The sequence below is a fragment of the Plodia interpunctella genome, chromosome 8 (assembly GCF_027563975.2).
Source record: "Plodia interpunctella isolate USDA-ARS_2022_Savannah chromosome 8, ilPloInte3.2, whole genome shotgun sequence".
Taxonomy (NCBI): domain Eukaryota; kingdom Metazoa; phylum Arthropoda; class Insecta; order Lepidoptera; family Pyralidae; genus Plodia; species Plodia interpunctella.
In genome coordinates, this window is record NC_071301.1 from 1,217,512 (window position 1) to 1,243,587 (window position 26,076).

Consider the following 26,076-nt stretch of genomic DNA (forward strand, 5'->3'; position numbering starts at 1 on the left):
AGTCTCCGCTCAGGTAAAACCATTTTTTAATTAATTTTCCTCTGGAATCACTGTTACACATTAGTGAAAAGCATACAAAAGTCCGTCCGATAGTTTTTGAGTTTATCGCATTCATACAGACAGACGTGACAGGGGGATTAATCTTTTAATATATATAAGGATTGATTACAAACTATATTCAATTTTTCACTGAGTCTTCGCTTTGGGATTTTTAGTTTAAAATCCGGTGGTCATACTCAGAATCGGTACAAACTCCGGAAATAACGATCCGGTGAAATGATAACAAAATTACTTTTAATTTTTCAAATGTCAGTAAGTCAATCAGTAAGTAATTAAATCAAGTAATAGTTTACTTAGTTTAAAAAAATATTCTTTGTCTTTGACGACTAGCAATCTAGGAGTGTATAAGTTCCTTACGGAAATAAATACTTGCACGCCATTAAACTACATCTAGTAACATTTGTATTATATTTCAAAGGATTTGTTATACATGTCACACATGCTTTTCGACTTATTTTTGAAAATAATAATGAGATGAAAAAAATCTGGAATCGAGCTCAAATTGAATCCGCGCCCCTGCCTACGCAGTGTTCTTGACCACTGAGCTATCGAGTCCATGCCAGTTCGGCTGAATTAATTCACCTCTTTCCGTCTCACGCCGACGTACAGTATTTTCATCAGAGAGTAGCAGGTACTCTATACTGTTACAAGCAAGAAATTATGTTTTTTGAAAATACTCAAGCATCTATTTAAATCTAGTATTCAGTAATTTAAAAACAAATATATATTTTTTAAATAAAATAATTATTATTACTTGATTTCATAGAATTCCAATATCTTTGCAGCCAGTACGTGCATTTCAAAAATATCACATTAACTAACAAGTAACTTTCACACCCTGCCCCCCCTGTGGTGTATATAGCTACATAATTACAACTGCACAATAGAAACGGGTGAGCGAACACGGCGACACCCTATGGGAGGAAATATGGCCGAAAAATGTCACACTCGAAATGTCATTTGTCTTTTTTTAGGTTGATGAAAGTTGAAGCGGTGTCTACGAGGCGCTGTGGGTGGAAATGACTGTGAATTAAAATGTAATTTGAAACTCACCGACGTTTTATCTTTAAATGTAATTGAAGTTTTTGGTATAATAATGTACGGTTTAAAGAATGGATGTATGTAACTGAGTAAGTAGATTCTTGAACTGAATATAAGTTTGCAACAATTTGTAGTCAACATAATAACGTATCGTGCTAGTTTTAAAACGCACGGAAATCAAAATTTTAAATACTTAACAAAGCTACAAGTTATATGACTAAAACATAATTTTAACACGAGGTATATTTTAAGCTGTTCCGAGAGAGTCCCGATGCAAAGGAAGTATGCTATAAATTGAAAAAAAAGAAGTATGGTAAGTATGTCGTAATCACGTTTTTGTTTCTATATTACAACATTTGCAACTAACCACTACACTACACAATTAAAGAATGGCAGTAACCCGATCCGCACGGAACCAGTTTCATCCGGAATTATCCGGTGGTGATGGGCGGTAATTGGGCGGAATAACCGCATTAGCGGTAACGTGAGACGCTTGTATAGCTGGCCATCGGGTCTGGATGTTAAATGAATTAAATCATTAGGATAGTTTTAGTTTTCATCAATCTAACGACCTTGAAACAATTTACAAGATTTTTCAAAATTGTATTACAAATTAATGAAGAACATAGTCCACATATAGATATGTTTGTGCAAGGACACTGTTATACAACAACAGTGTTATTTCTAATCATAGATAAAAGAAATATTTTATCTATCTAAATAATTATTATAAATAAGATTGATAATATTTAAAAGATGATTGGAAGTGAATATTTTATTTTTCTTTGTTATCAGTTTTCTTAGTCGTTGCTTATGATGCGGATGATGCACGGCGGCCTCGGCTCGGCCGCTCTCCTCGGAGCGGCCAGCGGGACGGCTCGCCAGCCTTCAGTTCTACCCGCTTGGGTAAAGGCGCGCTTGGCATGGGCGCGCCTTTCTACCCGGGGGCCGTTAAGCCGGGCGACGGGAAATCAAAAAGAGGTCATGTGCTACCTGGATTGGACAAATCGCCGGACAATGTGCCAGAGGCGTTGTTCTGGACAATGCTGGACAGAGGATAAGCAGCTTACAGCGGATAAGAAATTGTCGTGTGGTGTGACTGGTAAGAGGGTTGCAAGTTTATAGTCTAGTAGCTAATGTTACGATTCATATGGGGACGAGTTTGAATCGACGGCCTCGGTGGCGCAGTGGTTAAGTGTTCCTGGTCCCGGGTTCGATCCCCTGTCGGGTCATGATGGATAATGATCTTTTTCTGATTGGCCCGGGTTTTGGATGTTTATCTATAAATGTATTTGTTATAAAATATAGTATCGTTGAGTTTGTATCTCATAACACAAGTCTCGAACTTACTTTGGGGCTAGCTCAATTTTTGTGATTTGTCCTAATATATTTATTTATTTATCATGTCATCGTCATCAAATGCATCATGAACTTTAAAGTTTAATTATGCAGACTTATTCATTCTTTGGAAAAAAAGGCTTTATTTTTTCGTCTTAAAAACGTCGTTACAGAACTGTATCCGAAATCGCATATCCCGTACCTAGTTTTAACATTTTACATATTGCGAGTTTCATCCTAATAACACAATGATTATACATAGGTAAATAAACGATTTTTACCGGTAGTAATATTACCTATAAAAAACAAAAATTTTGAGCGCAAAAATCTGTTACTACAAGTAGTAAAACTGTTCAGTTGCGTGCAAAATTTGATAAAAACATGACAGTTTAAAACACATCTTAATATAGAAAATAAACATTTTGAGTGATACTACTGGTAGATGGACAATTAAACTATTTATTTGTTCTTCTGTAACATACAATTTACATAATAAAAAGGTAGTAGAACTATTATTATTACGTGCAAAGAGCGTGCGAGTGTGAACCCTGTTTACTCTCATTACTTGGACCACAGTACGACCGAGGCTTTTGCTACATTACACCTTAGCACCACAAAGCTTACCTACTCATATTGTTTGACGTTTAAAAGCTTATGTCTTCGGACATGTATTTGGATTGATCTGAAAGCACGTGGCAAAGCTTTTGATATGCTTTTTGTAGTTCTTTTTACGATGATTAGGTATAGCATAAGTCTTATTATTACAATTACCAGCAATTACATCTTATAATAAAATGAGAACAATTAAATAATATAAACTAAATTATCTTATTAAATAACATATAATTAAATGCGAGTATAGTTCAAGACATATGAAAATACCGTGCGGAAATCTGTACTATCGAATTTATAGTTGATTTTCAATCGAGTGTAATGAAGTTAATTCATTAATATTGCCAAGAATTTTACTACTTTGATTTAACTACTTTGTTGTGAGTAGTTAAATATTTACTTTTTAATAATCGTTCCCACGAGAATTATATTGCAACACAGAAACTCCATTTAGTTTCATATATTCATAGAAATCACATAATTTTGTGATTTATACAATAGGTACCTGTATTTGAAAGCCGCTCATATTCAGCATCTTTTCGTGTAGGAGGAGGAAGAGGGAGAATCTATTTTGAAGATCATCTACTTGGTATTAAAATCCAACCCTGATTCCAAACAATGTCCTCAACTCGGTGATGACAGTCACAACTTGATCATCAAGATCTCAAGATCTATAAAATACGGGTGGACGATTACGGTAATATGTTAGTTATATATACGGTTGATGTCAAGAAGGATATTAATTCACCTTGGCATCAACACATCATGTTCACCTTGCCGCAGTGGCGCAGTGGTAAAGTGCTTGCCTCTGAACCGTGAGGTCCCGGGTTCGATCCCCGGTCGGGTCATGATGGAAAATGATCTTTTTCTGATTGGCCCGCGTCTTGGATGTTTATCTATATATGTATATGTTATAAAATATAGTATCGTTGAGTTAGTATCCCATGACACAAGTCTCGAACTTACTTTAAGGCTAGCTAAATCTGTGTGATTTGTCCTAAAATATTTATTTATTTATATTATTTGTTTATTTACCTTCGCATCACACAAAACCCTGTGCCTGCTCTCTTTGTTGAGCAGAATATGCACTGAGATACAGCATATCACTATGGCACATGATTGTATAGTTATGTAGAATGTTTCTTGTGTATTTGTCCTTTTGTCCTTTATTTTAATGGTTTATTTTAATGGTTTACTGTATCATAAATGTTCGCTACAAATAAACAGTTTATCTAAGTTCCAATTTGTCAAGTAGAATGCGTAGAATACAAGTATTAACAGATATACAGGGTAACTGGAATCTAACGCATAACCTTCCAAAGGCGCATAAGGTGTAACATTTAGATTCGCAAATTAGATTGTTTGTATTTTTTTATATGAAAAAAAAAAACTACAAATCACGAAAAGTCGTAGAATAAAAGTTGCCTGTTTTGATGCACCCAAGTAGTCTTTAGGAGGTTTTGCGTTTAACACCTGTAACTCTGTATAAGTAAAGTAATCTACTTACATTTTGTACGGATTTTTGTCCGAAATATATTATGGATTGTAAGTAGTGACGTTCCACAAGTAAAGGATTACCATTATGAAGGGAAATCGCATAAGATGTTTCATTTTCTCATAGATGCGTAAAATAGCAAGCGACTGTCTATATGGCACGTTTTCTCGTGGAACGTCACGTGTTAATATTAATGACTATTTTCGTGCTTCATATTAGGTACATAATCAGAAAGTGATTTTGAATTATTAGAGTAAAATGCGCCCATCTGAAATGGCCAAGTTAAACAGAAAACATCTGTATTCACACAAGATTAAATCCAAAACCAGTTAACTCTGTGTGCAAGTTAAAAGTCTTCCCCTCTTTCATAATTTATACCATGTTTTGTGGTTAGTGAGGGTTGTGAACGAGGTCAGGGGGCGTCGTTACTAAATTTAGGTACGACAATCTCCAGCCCCCACAAGGGGTGTTGTCATTACAGCCATATCTACTAGAAATTTAAAAAAATAACGTCTCAAATTTCAAGTTTCGAAAAAAGAAATTTTGTATGTTGTTTATTATTATGTCAACATTATTTAATTTAAGGTTCAACAAACAAACTCATTAAATTCATGGCTATAACTGTAATCAAAATGTGACGGCATAAAATTGTGTCATGCATTTTGTATTATCACGGCTCTGTATCATAACATGTGATATTGTTCGATATATCTAAACTTTGCAAATAAAGGGTTTCAGTTTTCCAAGATGATGATGAATTTTTGATCAACAACTTTACCGTGAGTATTACATTTATTGCTTAACTAACTGATGCTTGCGACTTCGCGTGGCCGATCAAATTTTGGTAAGGAGTCAAAATTATTAGAGAGATGAAAAAAATTCAATTAATTTAGATTCTCGTAAGCGTTTTGCGATCAACAGTGAACTTCTGTACTGTTACATAATCTATAAAGAGGTTTTAATACCCTCAGTGAAGGCTACACCAAATATAAACATTATTTTAGTAACCCGATGAGCTTAGTGTAGCGATTAGCCCACCCCACTTCGTATTGGTTTGTGAAAAATATTTTTTTTTGTCAGTGAAATTAGCCGCAGATTCGTTGATTCCCACGAAAGGGTGTGGATTACTTTATCACTGTTATTTTTTAATTAGATCGCATAGTTATTGATAGAGTATATTAAATTTGATGTAAGTACTTAAGTGTCAGTGATGATATGCGTTTACACTACTTCTCTTTATCTTTCATCTTCTTGACGACCTCCGTGGCCTAAAGGTCATCATGCCGGACTGCTACGCTGGAGGTTCCGGGTTCGATCCCCGGTCAGGTCAACATGGAAAATTATATTTTTCAGATTGACCTGGGTCTTGAATGTTTATCTATTTATGTATATATTACACAATATATAATATCGTTGAGTTAGTATCCCATAACACATGTTTCGAACTTACTTTGGGGCTAACATAACCGAAAAAAAGGGTGAAACGATGTAACTTCACGCTCTGGAACGAATGTGATGTTGGGAAGCGATGAAAGATATATGCAAAAATATCCGCGTGTTCCAAACAAAATGTAGCGCGTGGTCCAAGTCACACGAGGTAGTCTTTATTTTTAGTCAATGACTATTGAAAGATTCTAAGTTTCAAATTACAACATACAATTTCGTTAAAATATTAAATCCAACTTTCACAATTATTTTGGAATGTTCACTAAATCCTAAGCATAATTTCGTAGAATTTCAAGAAGTGGGCCCTCAGACCACACGCACATAAATAAATAACAATTTATTTCATTCTTAATAAAATACATAATCGGATATATCAGTAGAATTCACTATTAACAATACTTAACTTTAAAACACAGGCCTGAAAATCTGTTTATAAATTAATTTGTACTACCCAATTACAATGAACAATTTTTGTGTAATTTTCTGTCAAAACTTTCTCTTAAATAAATAATAAATAATAATTCACGCTCTTATTCGAATAAACAAATTTCAGAGTATGAAATTCAAGAGTTTAGCAAGCAGCATACATGATACGACAAAAGGAATAATGTTTATATATTGATATAGCTATAATGATATATTGGAATCGATAAAATATAATTTAAATCAAACCAAATAATCGACACACATTTCCCGCTTCCGCTCTACGCTTAGGGCAGTCCCCAGGAGGCGGGTGAAATCCGCTTAAGCTTGTGATTGACAGCTGACAGTTCCTACCAGGGAGCGACTCCCACCCGTCACTCTTTGGTGTTTTGTTTGTTTATTTACTCACTTTTCGCGCTAAATATTTAAAAGGGTATGTGGTTATAGATATTATTACAAGGCTGAGTCAGCTTTTGAGCTATACGGATTATCGGATGCCAGATCTGGCCATGGCGAACCCATAATTTATTTATTAAGATAAAATGTTAATCTGCAATTTAATTCGATGTTACTCTTTCACGCAAAATCTGCTGGACGGATTGTTATGAAATTTTGTACACGGGTAGAATAAAACCTGGAATAACACTTAAGCTACTTTTTATCTCGAAATTCCCACGGGAGCGAAGCCCCGGGGCTCAGCTAGTTTTAGATACAAAACAAAAAAGCCGTCACTCTATCTCTCCAACTCTCAAAAATCATCTCAATCCAATACCCCGTTTTAACGTGAAGGACAAAGAAACCGCTTTCACATTTAAAAAATATTTGCTTGGACATACATTTTGAAACACAGTAAGTTAGCAGAAAAATCAAGATTTTACAGAACACATGTAGGACGGTTTGTGTCGTTTTGTTTTCCCCTCGATGTGGAAGTGCAGATTCTCATGTTTTTGCTCGGCATTACGGCTTATTGAATGCTAATGTCGCCCGGGATGGGGTAGCAAAAGAAATCATTGCGGGGAGCGTTCCCATTGCCACACGGCATTTGGTTGACGAGGTGGCATTCAAAAGGAAATGTTATAATTTTCAAAACCGAAGAAGGAAAATTTGCAGAGAAAAGTTTGAGATGTTTCACAAAGTTTAGCAAGTTATATAAAAAAAAAAATAATATTCATCAGTAAGATGTTGGAAAATTAAAGTCTGATTTTTTTAAATTAAATGTCTTTAAGAGACAATGGAAGTGTTGGGTTTGACGCAAATTGTGCATGTCGCAAAATGAGCACTTGACGCAAAATGAACACTTCGCAAATTTGCCCTTCGCAAACGTTTCTCAAAATGAAAAATTTTCAAAATGTCTAAAGTTAACCATCTTCAAAAACGAGCCTAACTGTTTAATAAGCACATATAAACTTTTTATATCCCTCTTGTAGCACAGTCTAGAGGGAAATGTATGAGTTTTTCATCTCTGCTCACCGTATCGTCTGAATGAACGTGAATGACAATGAAAACAGATGCCAGGATTAATGTTCGCGTCAAACCGTGTGTTTATTTTGCGCTCGTTAATACACTTAGCTAATGCGGTGTGCGATGTGCGCTGTGTTACATTCTGCTAACAGGGTCTTATGTCTCACTTTAGCATAGATTTTTAATAATATTTTCTTAATAATGAATAGGAGGTTAGAGGGGTTAAAATGAACGTGGACTTAAAGAAATAACGTTTCATATTCAGTTACGTCTTCGCCAGTGTCTGATCTCAACTCGTGAAATTGTAAACCAATATGCATCAAGTTTGCATATTGGTTTTTTATCAGCTCCATATCAGTTTTTAAGATTTTCCCCGCCTGCTCAAGGAATGCTGTTGTTGTTGATCAGCTGTGTATAATTTTTTATCCCTTGCACGAAATTCACGGGTGAATATGTAGTAGCTCTAGTCTAGGGCGGGAACCACACGCCACAAAGCAGTAACAAGGTCATTCATCCGAGCACTGACAAAGGGTTCTCCGGCTACCACACCAGCGGTCCATACATCATGTCTGATTAGTTTACGAGATGTGCGGTTGACCGCGTTAGTCGCAGACATACAGAATCGAACATGTCTCGTTATCGTGTGTTGGAAATTTTGTCTCAAGGTGAAGTAAAGTTCGCCTGTGTAACTCTCTCTCTCTCTCTCTCTCTCTCTCTCTCTTTCATCTGAGGATTTCCCGGTTACTTCCTCAGTCGTTGAGCATCGGAGACCAGGAACTCTACTTGTAACTACTCTTCTAGATGAATAATATTAAATAACAATGATTAATATAGATTTAATTGCAACTACAATAAATGTCCAACCAGGTGCCGCGTAAATGACATAAAGTCATTATCTACAGGCAATTCTAGAATTACTAATAGATAATCTAGAATTACACAGTACGTTTTTCTCCAAAATTTACAGTTTGAAAACAAGTATTTATGAGAAAAGGGAATGCTAAAATTACGAGGATCAAAAATGTTTGATCAACATTTTAGACTGTGTTTTATCCATGCAACACCACAAATTAGCCCTATGGATTCATACAATGTAATTAATATTTATATCTTTTTCCATTAGCTAATTGACTATACAAGAGAAATATTAATATACATCTTCTTTTAATGCGTAACTGCAGAGTGTAAGATGTAACAAGTTTACAAAACCAACAATTATTTCAAATGGCCAAAGTGCAAAAAGAAAATATTAGAGCCGAAAAATTACGTCATTACTCGCCAAAAGTACTTTAACAACAATACAAATAGGTATCTCGAAACACAATGACATGTAAAAGAAAATGATCGCGTTGAAACCGTCCAAAACGGAGCATTGTGACGCGGTGGTTAGAATTCCCTGCTCGTTGTGTTCGCGAGTTCGTATCTGTTGCTGGTGCATAAAACACGAAATTGCTTTTGCTCAACTGCCGTTTGAACAAAGGGCCACTGTGTATTGTATAGAGTGAGATTGTGGTCTATGTGAAGAGAGTTTGATTGTTTGAACTGTAACGCTTAAGTATTTCCTTTTTATTATACCCTGGGTCGTAGGGAAATCAGAGGAATAATACAAAAGCATTTTTTTCAGCTAATAACTGTCTGGAGATACATAAGTATACATTTTTTGTGGTGATAATAGTGGCGATAATTTAGGTTTTAACACTTTATTTAGGATTTGTTGTAATATATCTTACATACATATTCAATATCACGTGATGATACGTGATCGACAGAACCAAACATGAAGAAATTGGAAAATGTTTATGATAAAACTTATAAATAGAAATGGAATAGTTTTCTAGCTTAAGAAAAAATCCCCAGCTTATAAATTGCCATTTTCTCCAATTGATTTATAGTGTACTTAGTGATACATTGCATATTTATCTATTGCTCCTAAATTAGCATGGGAACTAGTATCGAGAAGAAGAAATGTTGCTCAATACCGCTATCGCTTCCGCTTCAAGCTTGTCCCTTACTCGGCGATAACAAAACAGCGCGTAACTACGGAAGGCTGGTACCTACTGGATACTGGCGATGTCTCTTTGTGGGTGTTCACTGCAGACTGCACATAACATGATAACTGTGCGTCCATGTGCTCTTTTGATTTCGCCGAAATGAAAGCGAATATAATATCTACGGATGTTATTTTGTGTGTACAGGCAAATTTTTTGAACACTACACTACACAAACTTTAATAATACGCTCAGCATATGAAACTTTTAAAACGAAATTTAAAGAATATATACAATCTCTCTCCATACTCGATACGTATGATCAGATGATCAGCCAAAAAAAAAAACACTTAATTCCAGCAATCAACGACACGCAATGAAACAGAAGATCACAACGTAGATAATTGGTTAGGTAGAATAAATAATTTGTAACTATTTATTGACATAAGACAGTAAAGTAAAGTGGTAAAGTGCATGCCTCTGAACCGAGAGGTCCCGGGTTCGATCCCCGGTCGGGTGATGATGGAAAATGATCTTTTTCTGATGGGCCCGGGTCTTGGATGTTTATCTATATATGTATATGTTATAAAATATAGTATCGTTGAGTTAGTTTCCCACAAGTCTTGAACTTACTTTGGGGCTAGCTCAATCTGTGTGATTTGTCCTAATGTATTTATTTATTTATTTATTTATTTATTTATAAGACCTATAATGTATTTATTTATTTATAAGACGATATATACCTAGTTATAAGGTGTAAATATGCAATATGTTTTACTAAATATAATCATTAGTTGCAAGTACATAATTTTCTCTGCATGACCCAATAAATGCGTACCTACCTGCCTAAGGTATATTATGTAAACCAAGGAATTTCATACTTTTATGTTCATCCAGAATCTTGTTACTTTAATATCTGTAGGCCGTAAAAATACACGTATTGGCCACTATACTATTGCTATTGGTTTGAAGTCTTCCATAACAACTTCTAAATTACTCAAACGAAGCAACAAATAACTTTCCAAATGCCACGACTTAACCCGTCTGATTCGGAATGGCCTATTGAAATGCGTTTAACTGCGTACTTGGTAATTTCATGTCCGATTACACTGAACCATGCGCGGGCGGCCGTTAGTTGCAAAAGGGCAGAAGCGCAGAATGATCGCAAACCACTGAATTAAAAGCGTCGATTATCAATAGAACACAATATTAAAAATATTGCTTCAACTGGATCATCTGTTGTGGTATAGTGACCTAACTTTTGTAGATCAGGGATTTAATTTTCTTTTGAAAATTACAATATTTGTTTGCCTTTTTCGTCCATAAATGGTCAGTTTTAGTTCGCGTTTTAAAGTGTTTTACACACTAGCACCAACACTGACAGTTAATTTTATTCACAGTTTATGTTCCTGTCATTCTGTTTTTTTTAACATGTGCATAAATCTGTCATTTTGCGTCTTCGACCTTACACTGCGAAGCGGGGGCGGCCGGCGGGTTAACTAACCGTCGTTGAAGGGTTACGGTCTCTGTGATCATTTTGCGTTTCATTTTTGCTATTCTTGTTATCTAACCGAGCGATCGGGGTTTGAATACGCGACTTTGATAGAAAATTGGCGGTCGAATGATGATAATTGATAGTATTTTATTTGTTGTGGGTTGAATGTAATGCGGACAGATGAATTACTATCTATCTACCGACTTTATAAGGTTTACTGTAAAGGTTAAGCTATTAACTAAACTATTTTAACAAATTTATTATCTTTTATGTTAATGTTTTCATAGAATATATATTATTTATATATTATATATACATTTTTTTTACTTAATGTAAAAACTTTTTGTGATTTGAATGCAAATTACCAACATCCAAAATATCTCCTACTGAAACTATATGAATACAAACGAATAGCTCAAAATCATACAACCGCAAAACATTGACCAACGGTCTTGACTATCACTTGTATCGATAGTTAAGTTTTTAAACGATCGAGCTTCACCCTGAGGGTCTTAACCCTACACAAATCACGGCCGCTAAGCGATGTGTCAAAACGCAAGCGATACCTTGCGACCATAAAGCCGCTTCTTGACGGATGACGCATTGTCCCACCAGCAACGCTATCTGCGCGGGCGCAAAATAACCCATTCCCCTTCCGACGTGTTAAAGTCAAGTGCTAAGATTTAAATTCCCACGAAAATAGCTTTGAAGACAGTCGAGTTGAGATACTATGTTGCCGCGCGGTAGCGTCGTAGACTTTCAAATTTACAGATGCAAAATATAATAGCATATTGTATTCGATGGTCGCCATTTTAGAATTTTATTATTTCGCTGTATACTTGCTAGAGATTGAACTCTGAAATTCCGATGGAATTGTCCATTGTTATGCGTATATTCGCCGCTACTGTTGACGATGTTTTTGAGAAACGTTCTTTAGTAGACAATAAAAGGTGTGCTGAAGTTCAAATTACGGTATTTTAGCTCTTTTATGAATATGGGCACGGCAGTTTGGCCTGTCGAACATTCTAAACGACAGGTAATATAGGTAATCATTTGGTGAATGATGTCGACGAAGGATTGCACAATTGGAGAAAAGTGACCTACTCTGTATACCTAATATGGTCTCAATATCGTGGTTAAAATTGAAGGCTAGACCATGGAATTAGTAGGTACTTCGTACGAAGTACTTACTAAATCCATGGTTTGTTTATTTACCTACTCACTTTTCGCGCTAAATATTTAAAAGGGTAATTGCGTGGGCTAGACATGATCTTTATTGAATACAATAAGATCTCTTTGATAAGAGTAGAAGCTTGTTTAAAACATTACATTTTTGTAAAAAAAACTTATAGTATTTAGTACTATTTATTAAAACAGAAGCCATCCGTCTTATATTTTAGAAACTTATTTTTGTACTTAGCAATACAATGACAATATTTCGCACTAACATTATTAAACTCCAAAGGAATAGATTTTAATCACAGTAATGGAGGGCCACAATGGACGAGCGTAATCTTCTGATGACAGACCCTATAGGGTATAGTCACGGATAAAACTGGTTCGAAGAAGGAGAAGCTTCGATTTACAGATATCGGCTGTAGGCAAATTTTTTAAAATTAAAAATTGAAAGTAAATTATGGATTTAATTGCATGAGAGTGAGGTTAAACACACTCATCTCTCTCCCATCAAGAGATGGGAAGCAAGGACGAGGTCTACGGTGGGCTGCGGACACGCAAGCTCAAAAAACGCTTATTTGTCTTGAAGTTCACTAAATCGTAAATTCAAGAAATAACGACACGGGGAAAGTCCAACATTGAATCAGGTCTCAAAATGCACGTCCCTATAAAAAAGTGCAAAGAATTTTTATTCATCGATGTATGATTTTGTCCGTTTTTATGTAAACCAGTGTTATTTAAAAATAAAATAACAAGTTTATTTGTTAGACAATTTAAAAAACCCCCAACTTTCAATATTGATTTCACTACAACTTTTGTACGGCTGAACTGAGTTTCATGAAACATGGCTAAGAACACTCGGGATGAAATTATCTATGACACAAAAAAAAACTAAACGAAAATCGGTTCATCCCTTTGGGAGCTACGACGCCACAGACACAGATACACAGAAAGACACGTAAAATTTATAACATCCCTCTATTTGCGTCGGAGGTTGAAAACAAGCCTGTGTTAGGTGTTCCATATTTTAAAAAGATTTTTGCGTATTACTAGCCTTTTTTTTTACCGAAATTTTATTAGGAATCTTTATTTAAATTCATCAAAATTATATTTTTGTACAGCTGGTATTTTACTAATAAACGTAGAATACCTACACGCCCCTATTGAATTAGCAGGCTCAATTCAAACTTGATAAAAAACAGTCTAAATACATACGTCGAGGTGATCCCTTTCAATTTTTAATATTAATTATTTATGTTTAACAAAATCAATCTCAATATAATATTCATATTAACATAAAACGCAGCAGCATTTTAAACATAAATCTGTCATTTTATAAATTTCGTAGAGACGTCGCGACTCTACCGGAGCAACCAGACACTGTTAGCGGGACAGGAAACGCTCTACGTTGTCGGTATAAGTATACTTTCTTTGTATTGCAACTCGCATTACCGAATGAAAGAGACAGACTACGTTTTCCTTCTCAATCACATGCACATTTTTTTTACCATATTTATCTTGCTGAAAACAAATAAAATAGAACGCGTGAAACCAAAAAAATTCGCTGGAAAAATTATCGCAAAAGTTAAATGCATAGATCGATAGAAATTTTACGATTGGGAATTTTCTTAAAACCTTCGGAAACATTTGAGGGAAAGTATGAAATTAACTTCGTTTGTGTGAAAATCGGTTCCATTTGATTCGATTTAGTAATCGTAAAATGTGTCTCAGTCGCAAAATATCACTTCCGCAAAATGTAGAACAAAATTAATTTTTTTAAAGAAAAGGACAAAACGGAAAAAAAAATTACATTGTGAAATTAGACAGAGACTTGTAAACATATTGCTCCAACCATCTGTGGGACCATAGCTAGAAAAAAGAAACATTTTTAAGCAGATACTTCATACCAAAAACAAACGCGCTGAATACGGAAATAGTTGACTAAACCTTATACAATGTTTTCGATGTAAATGATTACCCAGATAAACCTGAAATTTGGCCTAGTTTTTTTTTTGTGGGGGCTAGATATTAAAATATGGGGGCTCAAAGAGTTATCATGTCTTTACATTTTGCCATGTAAGGATCAAGTTTTGGGATTCCCTCTGTTTTCTGCTATTGGATACAGAGAATTTGGCCTAGTTATACACCTTTATGTGTCCGAAATTATGTCAAAATTGCAGTCAGATTGTGACCTTTGGGCGGAAGTGACCATAGAAAGTGGCTTAAACTTAATAAGTGATGTCTTGTGACTGACACACACTTTATCTCGATTTTTTTTTACCATAACACTCCAATCTAAATAAAACGTATTTTTTACATCAATATATTGAGAACATTACCATATAAATACGGAATCCGGGTAAATATGGGTAACGCGACCCTCAGGGTGGTTTTGGGGGGTGCCCCCAGCAGGGGTGGGCGGAGGGGGGGGGGGGGGGGTACCTGTGTAGCGTTACAGCCTGGGTGTGGTTTGCCGTTCAATAACTTAATACTCTGGAAAGGCTTTCATGTTGAAATCTCGCCGGAGTGTAGCGCGACTAATGAGATTTGATTCGTTGCGCATTAAAAAAAAAAATTAAACTGTTCATTTTCACCTTTGAATGATTAGCGGAGATGACAATAAAGACAAAGTCAAAGGTTATTTATTTGCAAAAACATGAGATTACATATTTTTTACAATAGATAGTAAGAGGCTTTGATGGAATAGGCAGCACGTTAAATGAAGGGTGGAGAATAACGCTGTAGAAAGGGTTACGAATTTTAAATTGAATTTGCGATAAGAAGTAGCGAGAGATGAAGAAGAGAAAGAAGAGTGCGTTAGGCAGGATATCGCTGAAAAAGAAGTAACAGATCGGTTAACAAGAGACAGGGAGAAGTGAGGAGACTGACATGCTGTACCGACCCGTGGGACACATAGTGGGACAAGGGTAGACAGGTAATTTTCACCTTTGGATATATTTTATGATACAAGCAGCAAATCAAACGTAACGCAAAACGTTGAAAAAATCACTACTTAGCGCAGTAAAATTTCGAGCACGTGTATGGTAATATTTATTATCTCTTTCACTCATTAGGGTCAATTGGAGGATTAATGAGTATTTTGTTTAGGTATTCAATCCGCCGTTTTACGACAAAAAAAGAAATAATTTAAAAACTCACGGCGATGGACTGTGATCGATTAGGTACCTAATAATTTTATTGTTATCAAAATGTTTTTTACAGTAAATAATCCGAAATGACAGCTTTAATTTTAATACATACATACCTACACTTTTACTTTTTTCAAGAAAGCTGCGTTAATAAGTTTAGGCATAAGTTAGGCACTTTTACTGAATAAAAATATTAGGTAAGTATAAACATAACTGTGAATTGAGAGCCAAGTTCAATATTTACAAATATATGCAACAAAAATAAACCTTGAAAAAATAATGTACCTATTGTGCGATTTAGATTAATCTAGCCATATTTTTTGATTTTGTAAGAACTTACAATAAGTTTATTTCCAAACATAGTTTCGCTGGCAATTCACTACCGAACCTATGCATGCGTATTTAGATTATTCATTTGTCGGTCAGAAACAGTAGTAGGTCGCAATCACGCGCATGTAACCTACCCGGGTGAATATATGGTGGAGGCTATTAATTGCAGGTTTGCAGGTAATCGATCGAGGTGGCTCGAGTCGGGTCGGGCGGCGCGGCTTGCGAGGCAGATCATGGCGGCGCGGGGGGCCTCGCCCCGCCGCCCTCGTTAAACGCGCCCGCCGGATACGAGCCGCGCGCGGTTGAAAGCTATCCGGCCCCCGGCGGGCGGCGCGCTCATTGGCCGAGCCCCGCGCGCGGCGTAACCGATAGCCAATCGCGATCGCAGCGCCTACACGCCCCTGAACGGAGTCGAGCACCGGCTCAAACCGCGCGCGACTCCGCCGCGCACACTCGCACCGATGCGCGGCTCGTGGGACGAGTCAACGACGGCGGCGCTCCACGCGCGCATCCTGGAGGCGCACCGCGGGCCGGCCGCGGCCGACCGCGCCGCCGAGCCCGCGCCCTGCGCCGACCAGCAGCCGCTTGCCCTCAACGCCATCGAGCTAGCCGCGCCGACACCGCTGCTGCCGCTACCCACCTTATCCTTCAGCGCCGCACAAGTCGCTACTGTCTGCGAAACTCTCGAAGAAAGCGGAGACGTCGAACGTCTCGCCAGGTTCCTCTGGTCCTTGCCCGTCGCTCACCCGAACGTAGCTGAACTAGAACGCTGTGAAGCTGTTCTTCGAGCACGAGCAGTCGTCGCCTTCCATGCCGGAAGACACAGAGAATTGTATTCCATTCTGGAGAGGCACCGATTTCAGAGGTCGAGCCATGCAAAGCTACAAGCACTATGGCTGGAAGCACACTATCAGGAAGCTGAGAGGCTCCGGGGACGCCCTCTGGGCCCCGTTGACAAATACCGAGTTCGCAAGAAGTTCCCATTACCGCGAACCATTTGGGATGGCGAACAAAAGACGCACTGCTTTAAGGAACGAACGAGGTCGTTACTAAGAGAATGGTATCTTCAGGATCCTTATCCGAATCCGACGAAAAAGAGGGAATTAGCAGCGGCGACGGGATTAACGCCGACGCAAGTTGGGAACTGGTTCAAGAACCGACGGCAGCGCGATCGTGCGGCTGCCGCCAAGAACCGCTCCGCATTGCTCGGCCGCGGGTTCGCCTCCTCTTCGACATACGATGAAGATTCAGCCGATTCGGAGATTAACGTCGACGAAGAGTAACACAGACTGATAGTGTAAATACGTGATACAAATTTTATACGACGTTGAGTGAACGTACGATGCAATATAGACGAGTTATCCTATTTTAGTTAGATCACTGAGTCCGTGATGTATGTGATGTTAAGGCATTGTAAACCAGTTTATTAGAGCGTAATTCTATTGCTGAAAGTGTAAGAGTGCTTGAAGTAACAGCATTTCTGCGTATCAGGTATGTACACTCTTTTGTAGTGATAAATCAATTAATACTGCCTTTTTGATAGGTAAGCCTTTTCGAAGAAGCAAGTAGGTATGCTGAACTAACTTAAGTTATTTCACGTTGTGAAGATGAAACAGGGTTTTTTTTAATAAATTGTTTTTTTTTCTATGCTTAGGTACTTTATACCTATGCACTGAATAGAATGATAAGCATGGATTGTGACATTGAAATGAGGACTTAGGGAGTTAAAAAAATAGACGCAAAATAAGAAGATTACATTACACACAATATATGGAAAAAGAATTTTAAACATAAAGAATTGGAGTTTTAAACATAAAGAAAAATTAAATAAATAAAATAAATAAATAAATATATTAGGACAAATCACACAGATTGAGCTAGCCCCAAAGTAAGTTCGAGACTTGTGTTATGGGATACTAACTCAACGATACTATATTTTATAAATAGATACATATATAAATAGACATCCAAGACCCGGGCCAATCAGAAAAAGATCATTTTCCATCATGACCCGACCGGGGATCGAACCCGGGACCTCTCGGTTCAGTGGCAAGAACTTTACCGCTGCGCCACCGAGGTCGTCATTACGGGAATTTAGCACAACGACTTTTTAAAATATTTTTAAAATGATAAAAAATCGTAAATACTTAAAGAAAATGGTTAAAAAGTGGTCATATTATCTAACGCATATATATTATAAAACAAGTTAATTATTTATTGTGTTTAGTATGATCTAAACGTAGATATTTTGAAGTTCATTTATTACTTTCCGTATTGGCATTGTCTTGTCGGTACATAATGAATAGAAACATTATCATTACGATGTAGAGTAGAGCCAAGTCAAGAATAATAGTATACTTATGTGGTCAAAATTCCTAATGCAGAATAATTATGTATTGGCATAGAAGTAGACGGCTTTTTCAAGACCTACCCTCATTTCAATTTGACTTTCCGTGTATTTATCATGTGATGTTATTAATTTTGACTATTTTCTATCTATTTTATTTTGGTAAGATCTGAACCGCACGTTTCAAAAAAAAAATGCGTTCTATTTTACCCAAATCGTATTTATTATAATTTATATATTATAATTGTAATATTTTTCCAGTTAAAATAATTTTATTTATCAAATCAACGTTTAGTTTTTATCTACTTGTAGATTTTTATGTAATGTTCTTTGCAAAATATCCATTTTATATCATATAATGCTAAAAGGTCTGTACCTGAGCATACTATCATTCTTCCTCGCGACTTTGAATATTATTGCGTAAAACTGATGTGATTTATGGGCCATTGTTTAGAAATGCTGTAGAAAGAGAATGTTCAACAGACTTTAAAATCACGAGAAAGTTATAGGACAATTATCCTGGCCAGATAAAATAATTGTTTGTTAAAACAGTACAGGTGCTATTGTTTTAACAAATAATTAAATTTAACAGCGAATGAAATATATATACAATTTTAAAATTAATTTTATCCAGGCTGATCTAGATATTTATTTAAAATTTTAATTTTTCTTATATGACTTGTGTAATAAAACAAATTATTGATATTATGATATATTATTATTTGGTTTTAAACACAATAAAATATCTTACTGATCGTTATATTTATATACTACAGCATTTCTAAGTTATACACTTGCCCTCGATTTGGTATGTAATGTTAATACTACTATTTGTTTCCTTGTAGATACCACTCGAACTTGTGCATTATAGATTACGTGAGATAGGTTAATTAGAATTAGGATAGTCCCAGAGAGATTGTAAAAATGTATAATATAAACAAATTGTAAATACAATATCGACTTACATTACAGTCATTAAATTAAAATTGTTAATAAAACTATATTCGTAATCAATCTTTTTGTATTATTTCGATTGGCTTTTGATCCTTGTCACCCTATCACAATTTTCAATATCTAAAATAGGAAATTGTTGTCGTATAATAAAATATAAATCAGGAATAGTACACGAATTTCATATCTCCAAATTACTCTATCTCATATAACAACGTCTACTAGGTATTAGGCCGTTGCAAAACGATTAGGTATATTTAATACTTATCTATATCTAAGCAGTACATAGTACTAATGATTCGAGAAAATAATTCAAGGTCTCTTTAATTTTCAATAATAATTGAGGCTTATCCTGATTTAACGATTAAAGAAAAAATAATCATAGTAATTTTTCACAAAACAAAATGTTAAAACTCTTCTCTAATTAAAACCATACCGTTTCATATTTAAAATTGCCCTAACTCACTTGATAGGTACATTAATTCGACTATGCGATTAAATAGAAGAAAAAATAATTCATAAAAGTATAATTCCCTGATAAACTTAATTAAAGATATTTTTATCAGTTATCTACGGTACATTAATAAGCTTGGACATGAAATTGCTATTTAGCTGCCGGCACATTAATTATAGTTTTTATAAAGCGTGTCAGTGACCTGACTTGGCTCTATTTACTAATTCACTTCTATTTTTAGGCATTATGCAATATGCACATATGGAATACATGCATAATTCTAATTTTTTTTTGTGGGGTATTTTTAATTTCTTTTAATATTCAAAGCAAACATAATAAATAAACAAACAAGAAAATATAAAATTTGAATACATTTTAAGTTTGAACTTTTAACTCTTTACAAGTGTATGTGATTACAAACCTTTAAAAAAGGGTAACATGATAAGCTAATGACCAAAAATTACAGAAGAATATTTATCACACGTAAATGGTAAACAAAAAACTGAACGAATATTTTACACAAGATACCTAAAGGCCTTCTTAAAATTGATAATAAAATAAAATAATTTTATTTAGATGGAATTTTGATGGATAATTGAATAGGTACTTGGTACTTTTTCTTAACGTTTTAAATCGGCGACTAGATAAGACTAATATTATGTTATGAATAATTGTTCTAGGTATATTTATAGGTATTTTAAAGTCTCTAATGATGTGACATTAAAATTGATCTAGGTAGGTGTTATTTAAAAAATATTGAAATATGTTATCATTCGAATAAAGTTCAGTCACCTAGCTTGAATGAATAAATTATCTATACAATTATAATTTACAAATATGCAAATGTTAAAACCACACGAATTAGAAATCTACCTTAATTTGTATATATTGTATATGAATCACTACATAGTATAAAAAAGACGCTTATCGCTGTCTGTCCCTATATAATTATGCTTAGATCTTTACAACTACGCAACGCATTTATGCGAGTTTTTTAAAATAGGTAAAGTAACCCAAGATGAAGTTTTAGGTATATTATTTGGCATTGTTTCACCCGAGCAAAGCCGGGATGGGCCGCTGGTTAAATATATAACAAAATAATAGTGCAATGTATCCTATAAAAATAATATCCAGTTGCAATCCACAAAGTATACTATGTTGTGAATTTATTGTACTTAAAAATGATTTAAAAGAAATAAATCAGTTATCAAAATATATCTGGTCTCATGTATTCGATAGGGACAAAATATACTTGTATACTCGTAATCATAGATTTAAAATTCCGATTGATATAAAATTATAATTTCGAAAAAGTTCAAGTGCAGTTTGCCCAGTCCGTACAGTTGTCATTATAACGGGAATGGAGCTAATTGTGTAGATAAGTGGCTGATCGGCTTCTGAATTACTTAATCGTACTTAATCGGTATGGATTACACAAATTCATTACTTAGATGATAAACTTAATTACTTGATGATTACTTATTTGCACTTGGCCGCACATTTTACACAATTTCTTTTCATTTCGATGGTTTAAAATATTTTATTTAAAGATTATAAATTTTATTTGTCAATAAGTGTTTTAAATTGATGATAATATATTTTATTGCATTACTTATTATTGTTATGAGATCTTAATATTTACACCTAAAACAACTAAATTTAATTCAACAACTGAAATTAAATTATATTGACAAAAAATTGCTTTCTAAAAATTTTTGTAAAAAAGGATGTATGTATGTTTGTCACTTTTCAACGCAAAATATAAACGCAAACTCACGAATAATAAATAAATATATTAAGACAAATCACACAGATTGAGCTGGCCTCAAAGTAAGTTCGAGACTTGTGTTATGGGATACTAACTCAACGATACTATATTTTATAACAAATACATATATAGATAAACATCCAAGACCTATATAGTTATATGAATCTGTGCGCAAACCCAATCTATATAAATTATCTAATAAGATTTTTTATACAGTAATAAAATCGTTCGACTTGGTCTTCTTCTTTTCAAGTGTGTCAATTGCTAACATTTGTGTTTGATTTTATTCACGTCTCCTTAAGACATGACGTAGTTCGGTTATTTGTTATGTACCTAGTCTACTTGCAACAATGAGTAAGAAAAATTATGAAGGGATCGAAAGTCTAAATCAAACATTATTTGATAAAGACGTAAGTTTCTTTTTTTTTTTTACAAATCACAGACAAAAAACATTTCGGGCGTCGAACTCGACATGTTAATTGCAACTCAAACAAATTAACGGACATATCGTTAGCTAATGAGCCTCGGACGGACAGACGTCTGTGCCTGCCTAATGTGGAGGAGGTTCCTCAGCTTGTCAAGTATACGTGGCATTTGAGGAGGGCGCCACCGACCCTTTAAAAATAAATTTCAATACCTAAAAAATTAGTTCACTGTTCGACCACGGTCAGCTTATACTGGCGCGTTGCATGATAATAGTTTTCCATCGTCAACGATATTTACCGATGCAGGTGCAATGTTACCACTATTAAAATTAACTTCGATACTTAGTTAAATGTATGATTATCCTATAAAAATATAATCGACTGAGTTGTGTTAACGGAACCGTTCAGGAATTACCACATTTTCTTGAATGCAGCTTAACTAGCGATTTTTAACAAATAATTTAAAAGCAATATTTTTTATTGACGCGCAGTAAGTAATTGCAATATGCAATAAGTAGCACTTTATGTATTATTTATTGGTTATGACCTTCATTAGACGTGAGATTATCGGGTGCCATAAACTCATTGAGTCTTATTGTAAATTTAATAAAGTAAGTAGGTATGTGCTGTAACATAATAATGTATGACGTTTTTAATTTATTTACTTTTGCAGCGTTGAGTTTGAAAACATTCAGTTATGAATTAATTTGATGAACTTTCTCTTTATTGTTTGTTCCACATTTTTATTGTTACTTGATGTGGTTCTATTATATTCTATTAATTATATCGATATCTGTATTTAATAGATTTGTACAATGTTTTCCTACGTTAGTTCAATACAATTGATCGAACTCAAATTCAAATCATTTATTAGGCACTTTTTCTTGTCAATTTTTATATTTGAAAAAAAAAAGATTGAAATTATAAAAAAATGTATATTTATAACTAACTTACCTTTTAATATGTAAGTTTTTTGCACTTGAAATGTATTTATGTAACTATATATTAGGTACGATACGAGATTCCGGGTAACCTAATTTAGCTGGTAATTTTGTCACAAATGAAAAACTTTCGAAAAAAACTTGTGTAAAGTAAGTCATAATCGATGCATTTATAAGTTACTATTCCACTGACAGACAGACAACATCCTACACGAGGATAGAATTTCAAATTATTTATTTTAGGCCTATATTGACGTCTCCATTCGCGCCGTAGCCCGGCGCCGGCGCTGTCAGATTGACAGCATGTAGCAGCTTAGCTTTTGTTTTTTCTTGTTTTATTTTTAAACAATTCTATTCAGCCAGATTTGTTTTACTTTTATTAGTTGACAAACGGTTCGTTCTTGTTGATGTGGGGTTTATTTTTTTAATATCTGAAGATGTTTAGACTTGTCGGAGATATTTTATACTCTCATAGGTATTGTGATTGTTATGGTTGTTTTATTATTGTTTATAACTATAACAATAAATCAATTTGTATGAAGAGGGAAACATTGCCATACGTACGTAAAGGTGGCGTTGACGGTAAGTTAAAGTCGAAGGAAAACTGATGATAATTAGGAGGAGAGAAAAAAATAATTACGTATTGGGAATCAGCGTACCTGAATACCCCATAATTTAATTAATGAATTTAAAATTTATTTTAATTATGTCATGTTAACCTATTCTCTAGATATTGGACAAAATAGTTTATAAAATATTATGATTTTATATTATACAGCGTGACATTAATGAAACCACGCTCAAAAAATTTAGTCCTCTAATTCTCATTAATGTCCAATAATATCGTAGGTACATATTATCCTGTCCCTTATGGTAAACAAAGAGTAGGATTTCCACTTGTCACACTCTCTTATTTTTGCCTGTTCTCTGATACATTCGGAGCTGTGATGCCCATGGTTCGCGTAAAAGAAAACCTGCCTGACGTCAACCGTTTTTGGGAACGCTATTGTTGACAGCTATTACGGTATGTGTTCCTTAGTCGCTTCGTACGACATCCACGGGATATGGAGTGGTCCTATTCTAGGGCGGGACCACAGAAATATCAGCTTGTAACGATCCAGACAAATCTCGCTCGCTTCCTCTAACTAAACTCATCACTCTTCAGCGTGCTCTATCCAATAACAATAATAATAAATATCTCAAAGTCTTCAAATTAAATTTCAATTATGCCACAAACGAATAGGCCTAAAAAAAACGTCCCCTCAGCAGACGGATGAGGAAACATTAGCGGCCGCAGGCGGGAAATGATTAATTTCTGTCATTGTTCCCATCCATCATGAAACTCCGGTAGCACGCAAATATCATGTAAAAATACGGTATTATGTTATATAAGTTTATGCACGTTCAAAATATGCATTCTTATAAAAAAAAATGGTATAAAATTTGAATAATATACATATAAATATGTATCTACTTACCTACGTATATTCATAAATTAATATCTCTCTATCTCTATCTATTCATAAATTACATCCATTAAATGGTTTCGAAATAAATGAACAAAAAATTATTGCAGCAATATTGTTGATATAAATTCAAGTGCTTATGAGATACTACACTACTTTTTGAGTTTGAAAATAAATATTGGTATTATTAAACAAAAAAATAATTAACTATAAAACGAACTCTATATGTAACAAAAATAGTTTTCTTGAAAAATTGTCATAACAAATATTTAAACCATTATCAAAACAATTCTTAGTGTTGTCTTGTCATTGTTGTACAACAATGCCGCTATTTCCAAAACATGTTTTAATCAATGTAGGTATATTTTATTTATTTTAACTTTATTACAAAAATTTATAAGTTTTTTCAGGGCTTTTTCTACCACTGAACTCACAGAGTAAAACTAATTTTTGATCATAATAAGTATTGTACAGTTAGCTCACAAAGTAGAAGGCAGCTCTGCATTTTAAAAATCCTACATACTTAACAAAACAATGATAGTCATGGTTGCGGTCACCGCTGTCCACCACATCGTAAAGAGACTGTCAATAACTGGTGGTAAATAAAATATGCTTTTTATGGCCATCTTAACTTGCTGTGTCCAATAATTCACCTCGAACTGGATTTATTTATGGCACATAAGGTGCGGGTTGATATATATATGTACTTAGGTTTTAGTAATATTTTTATGGCTTCTTTGAAACAAAATATTCTAAAATATTACAGATCTACTTTTTATTGTCAGAAGTTTGAGTCAATGTACAAAATTAAACAATTTTTAATTAAAAAAATATTTTCTGTCCTGTTGAGTTTTATAATTAGTTTCTTTCTATTTTTTTCTTGTTATACTAGATGTTGCCTGGGGCTTCGCTCCCGTGGGAATTTTGAAATAAAATATAGCCTATAGCAATCTTGGATAATGTACCTTTCTAATGGTCAAAGAATTTTTCAAATCGGTTCGGTAGTTTCGAAGATTACCCACCTCAAACGTACAAAGTCACAAACTCACAAACGCTTACCTTATATAATAATAGTATAGATAAATGAGTATATATTTTAAGTATATTTCATATAGACCGGAAGAGATTCTTTCATGGAGTCTGCCGTTTTCATTAACTGTTCTTTCTATATGTGATGTGGTATATTTTGTGTAAAGTATTTTCCTATAAATAAATAATTATATAATCTACAGTATTCATAATTCACTCTCCTGCTATCCGAACTTATACTATAAAGGCGAAAGTAAGTTTGTTACTTCATTCGCACATATTTAATTAATAGTACTTATGTGCAGAAGGACATAGGCTACATTTCATTCCGGGAAAAAGTACATTTCGAATGGGAATCACGCGGGCGAAGCCGCAGGTAAAAGCTACAGCACATGTAAGTATCTATTACTAAAATCAATCTATTAGGTACTTCGTTTTGACAGTGATAAAGAATCGAACACGGGGCAAGGTTACAAGTATATAAAGTGACTGATACATAATGCTTTAAGTGCCCAGACCTATTATTGTACATTAACAAATATAGTATTTTGTGCAATAAAATTTAAACAACTAAAAAAAAATGGTGTTAATGCAAATCGCTGCTTCTGTGAATTTGCGCCGCGCGCGAAAGTTTTTCAATTAACCGCTATTTGAGGAAGGCGCGACTGGCAACACCTAGAC

At 34.6% G+C, this 26,076-nt stretch overlaps 1 protein-coding gene across 1 annotated transcript; it reads left to right on the forward strand.

Moving 5' to 3' along the window:
* The first annotated feature begins 16,384 nt into the window (after positions 1 to 16,384).
* On the forward strand, positions 16,385 to 19,365 carry LOC128671880 (homeobox protein SIX6-like). Its single transcript, XM_053748701.1, has one exon. The coding sequence runs from the start codon at positions 16,476 to 16,478 to the stop codon at positions 17,295 to 17,297; it is 822 nt and encodes a 273-aa protein (XP_053604676.1). The 5' UTR covers positions 16,385 to 16,475; the 3' UTR covers positions 17,298 to 19,365.
* The last annotated feature ends 6,711 nt before the right edge of the window (positions 19,366 to 26,076 follow it).

Bases quoted from the DNA above. Each gene is read 5' to 3' on its own strand.
- LOC128671880 (XM_053748701.1), top strand. From the start codon at position 16,476: ATGCGCGGCTCGTGGGACGAGTCAACGACGGCGGCGCTCCACGCGCGC.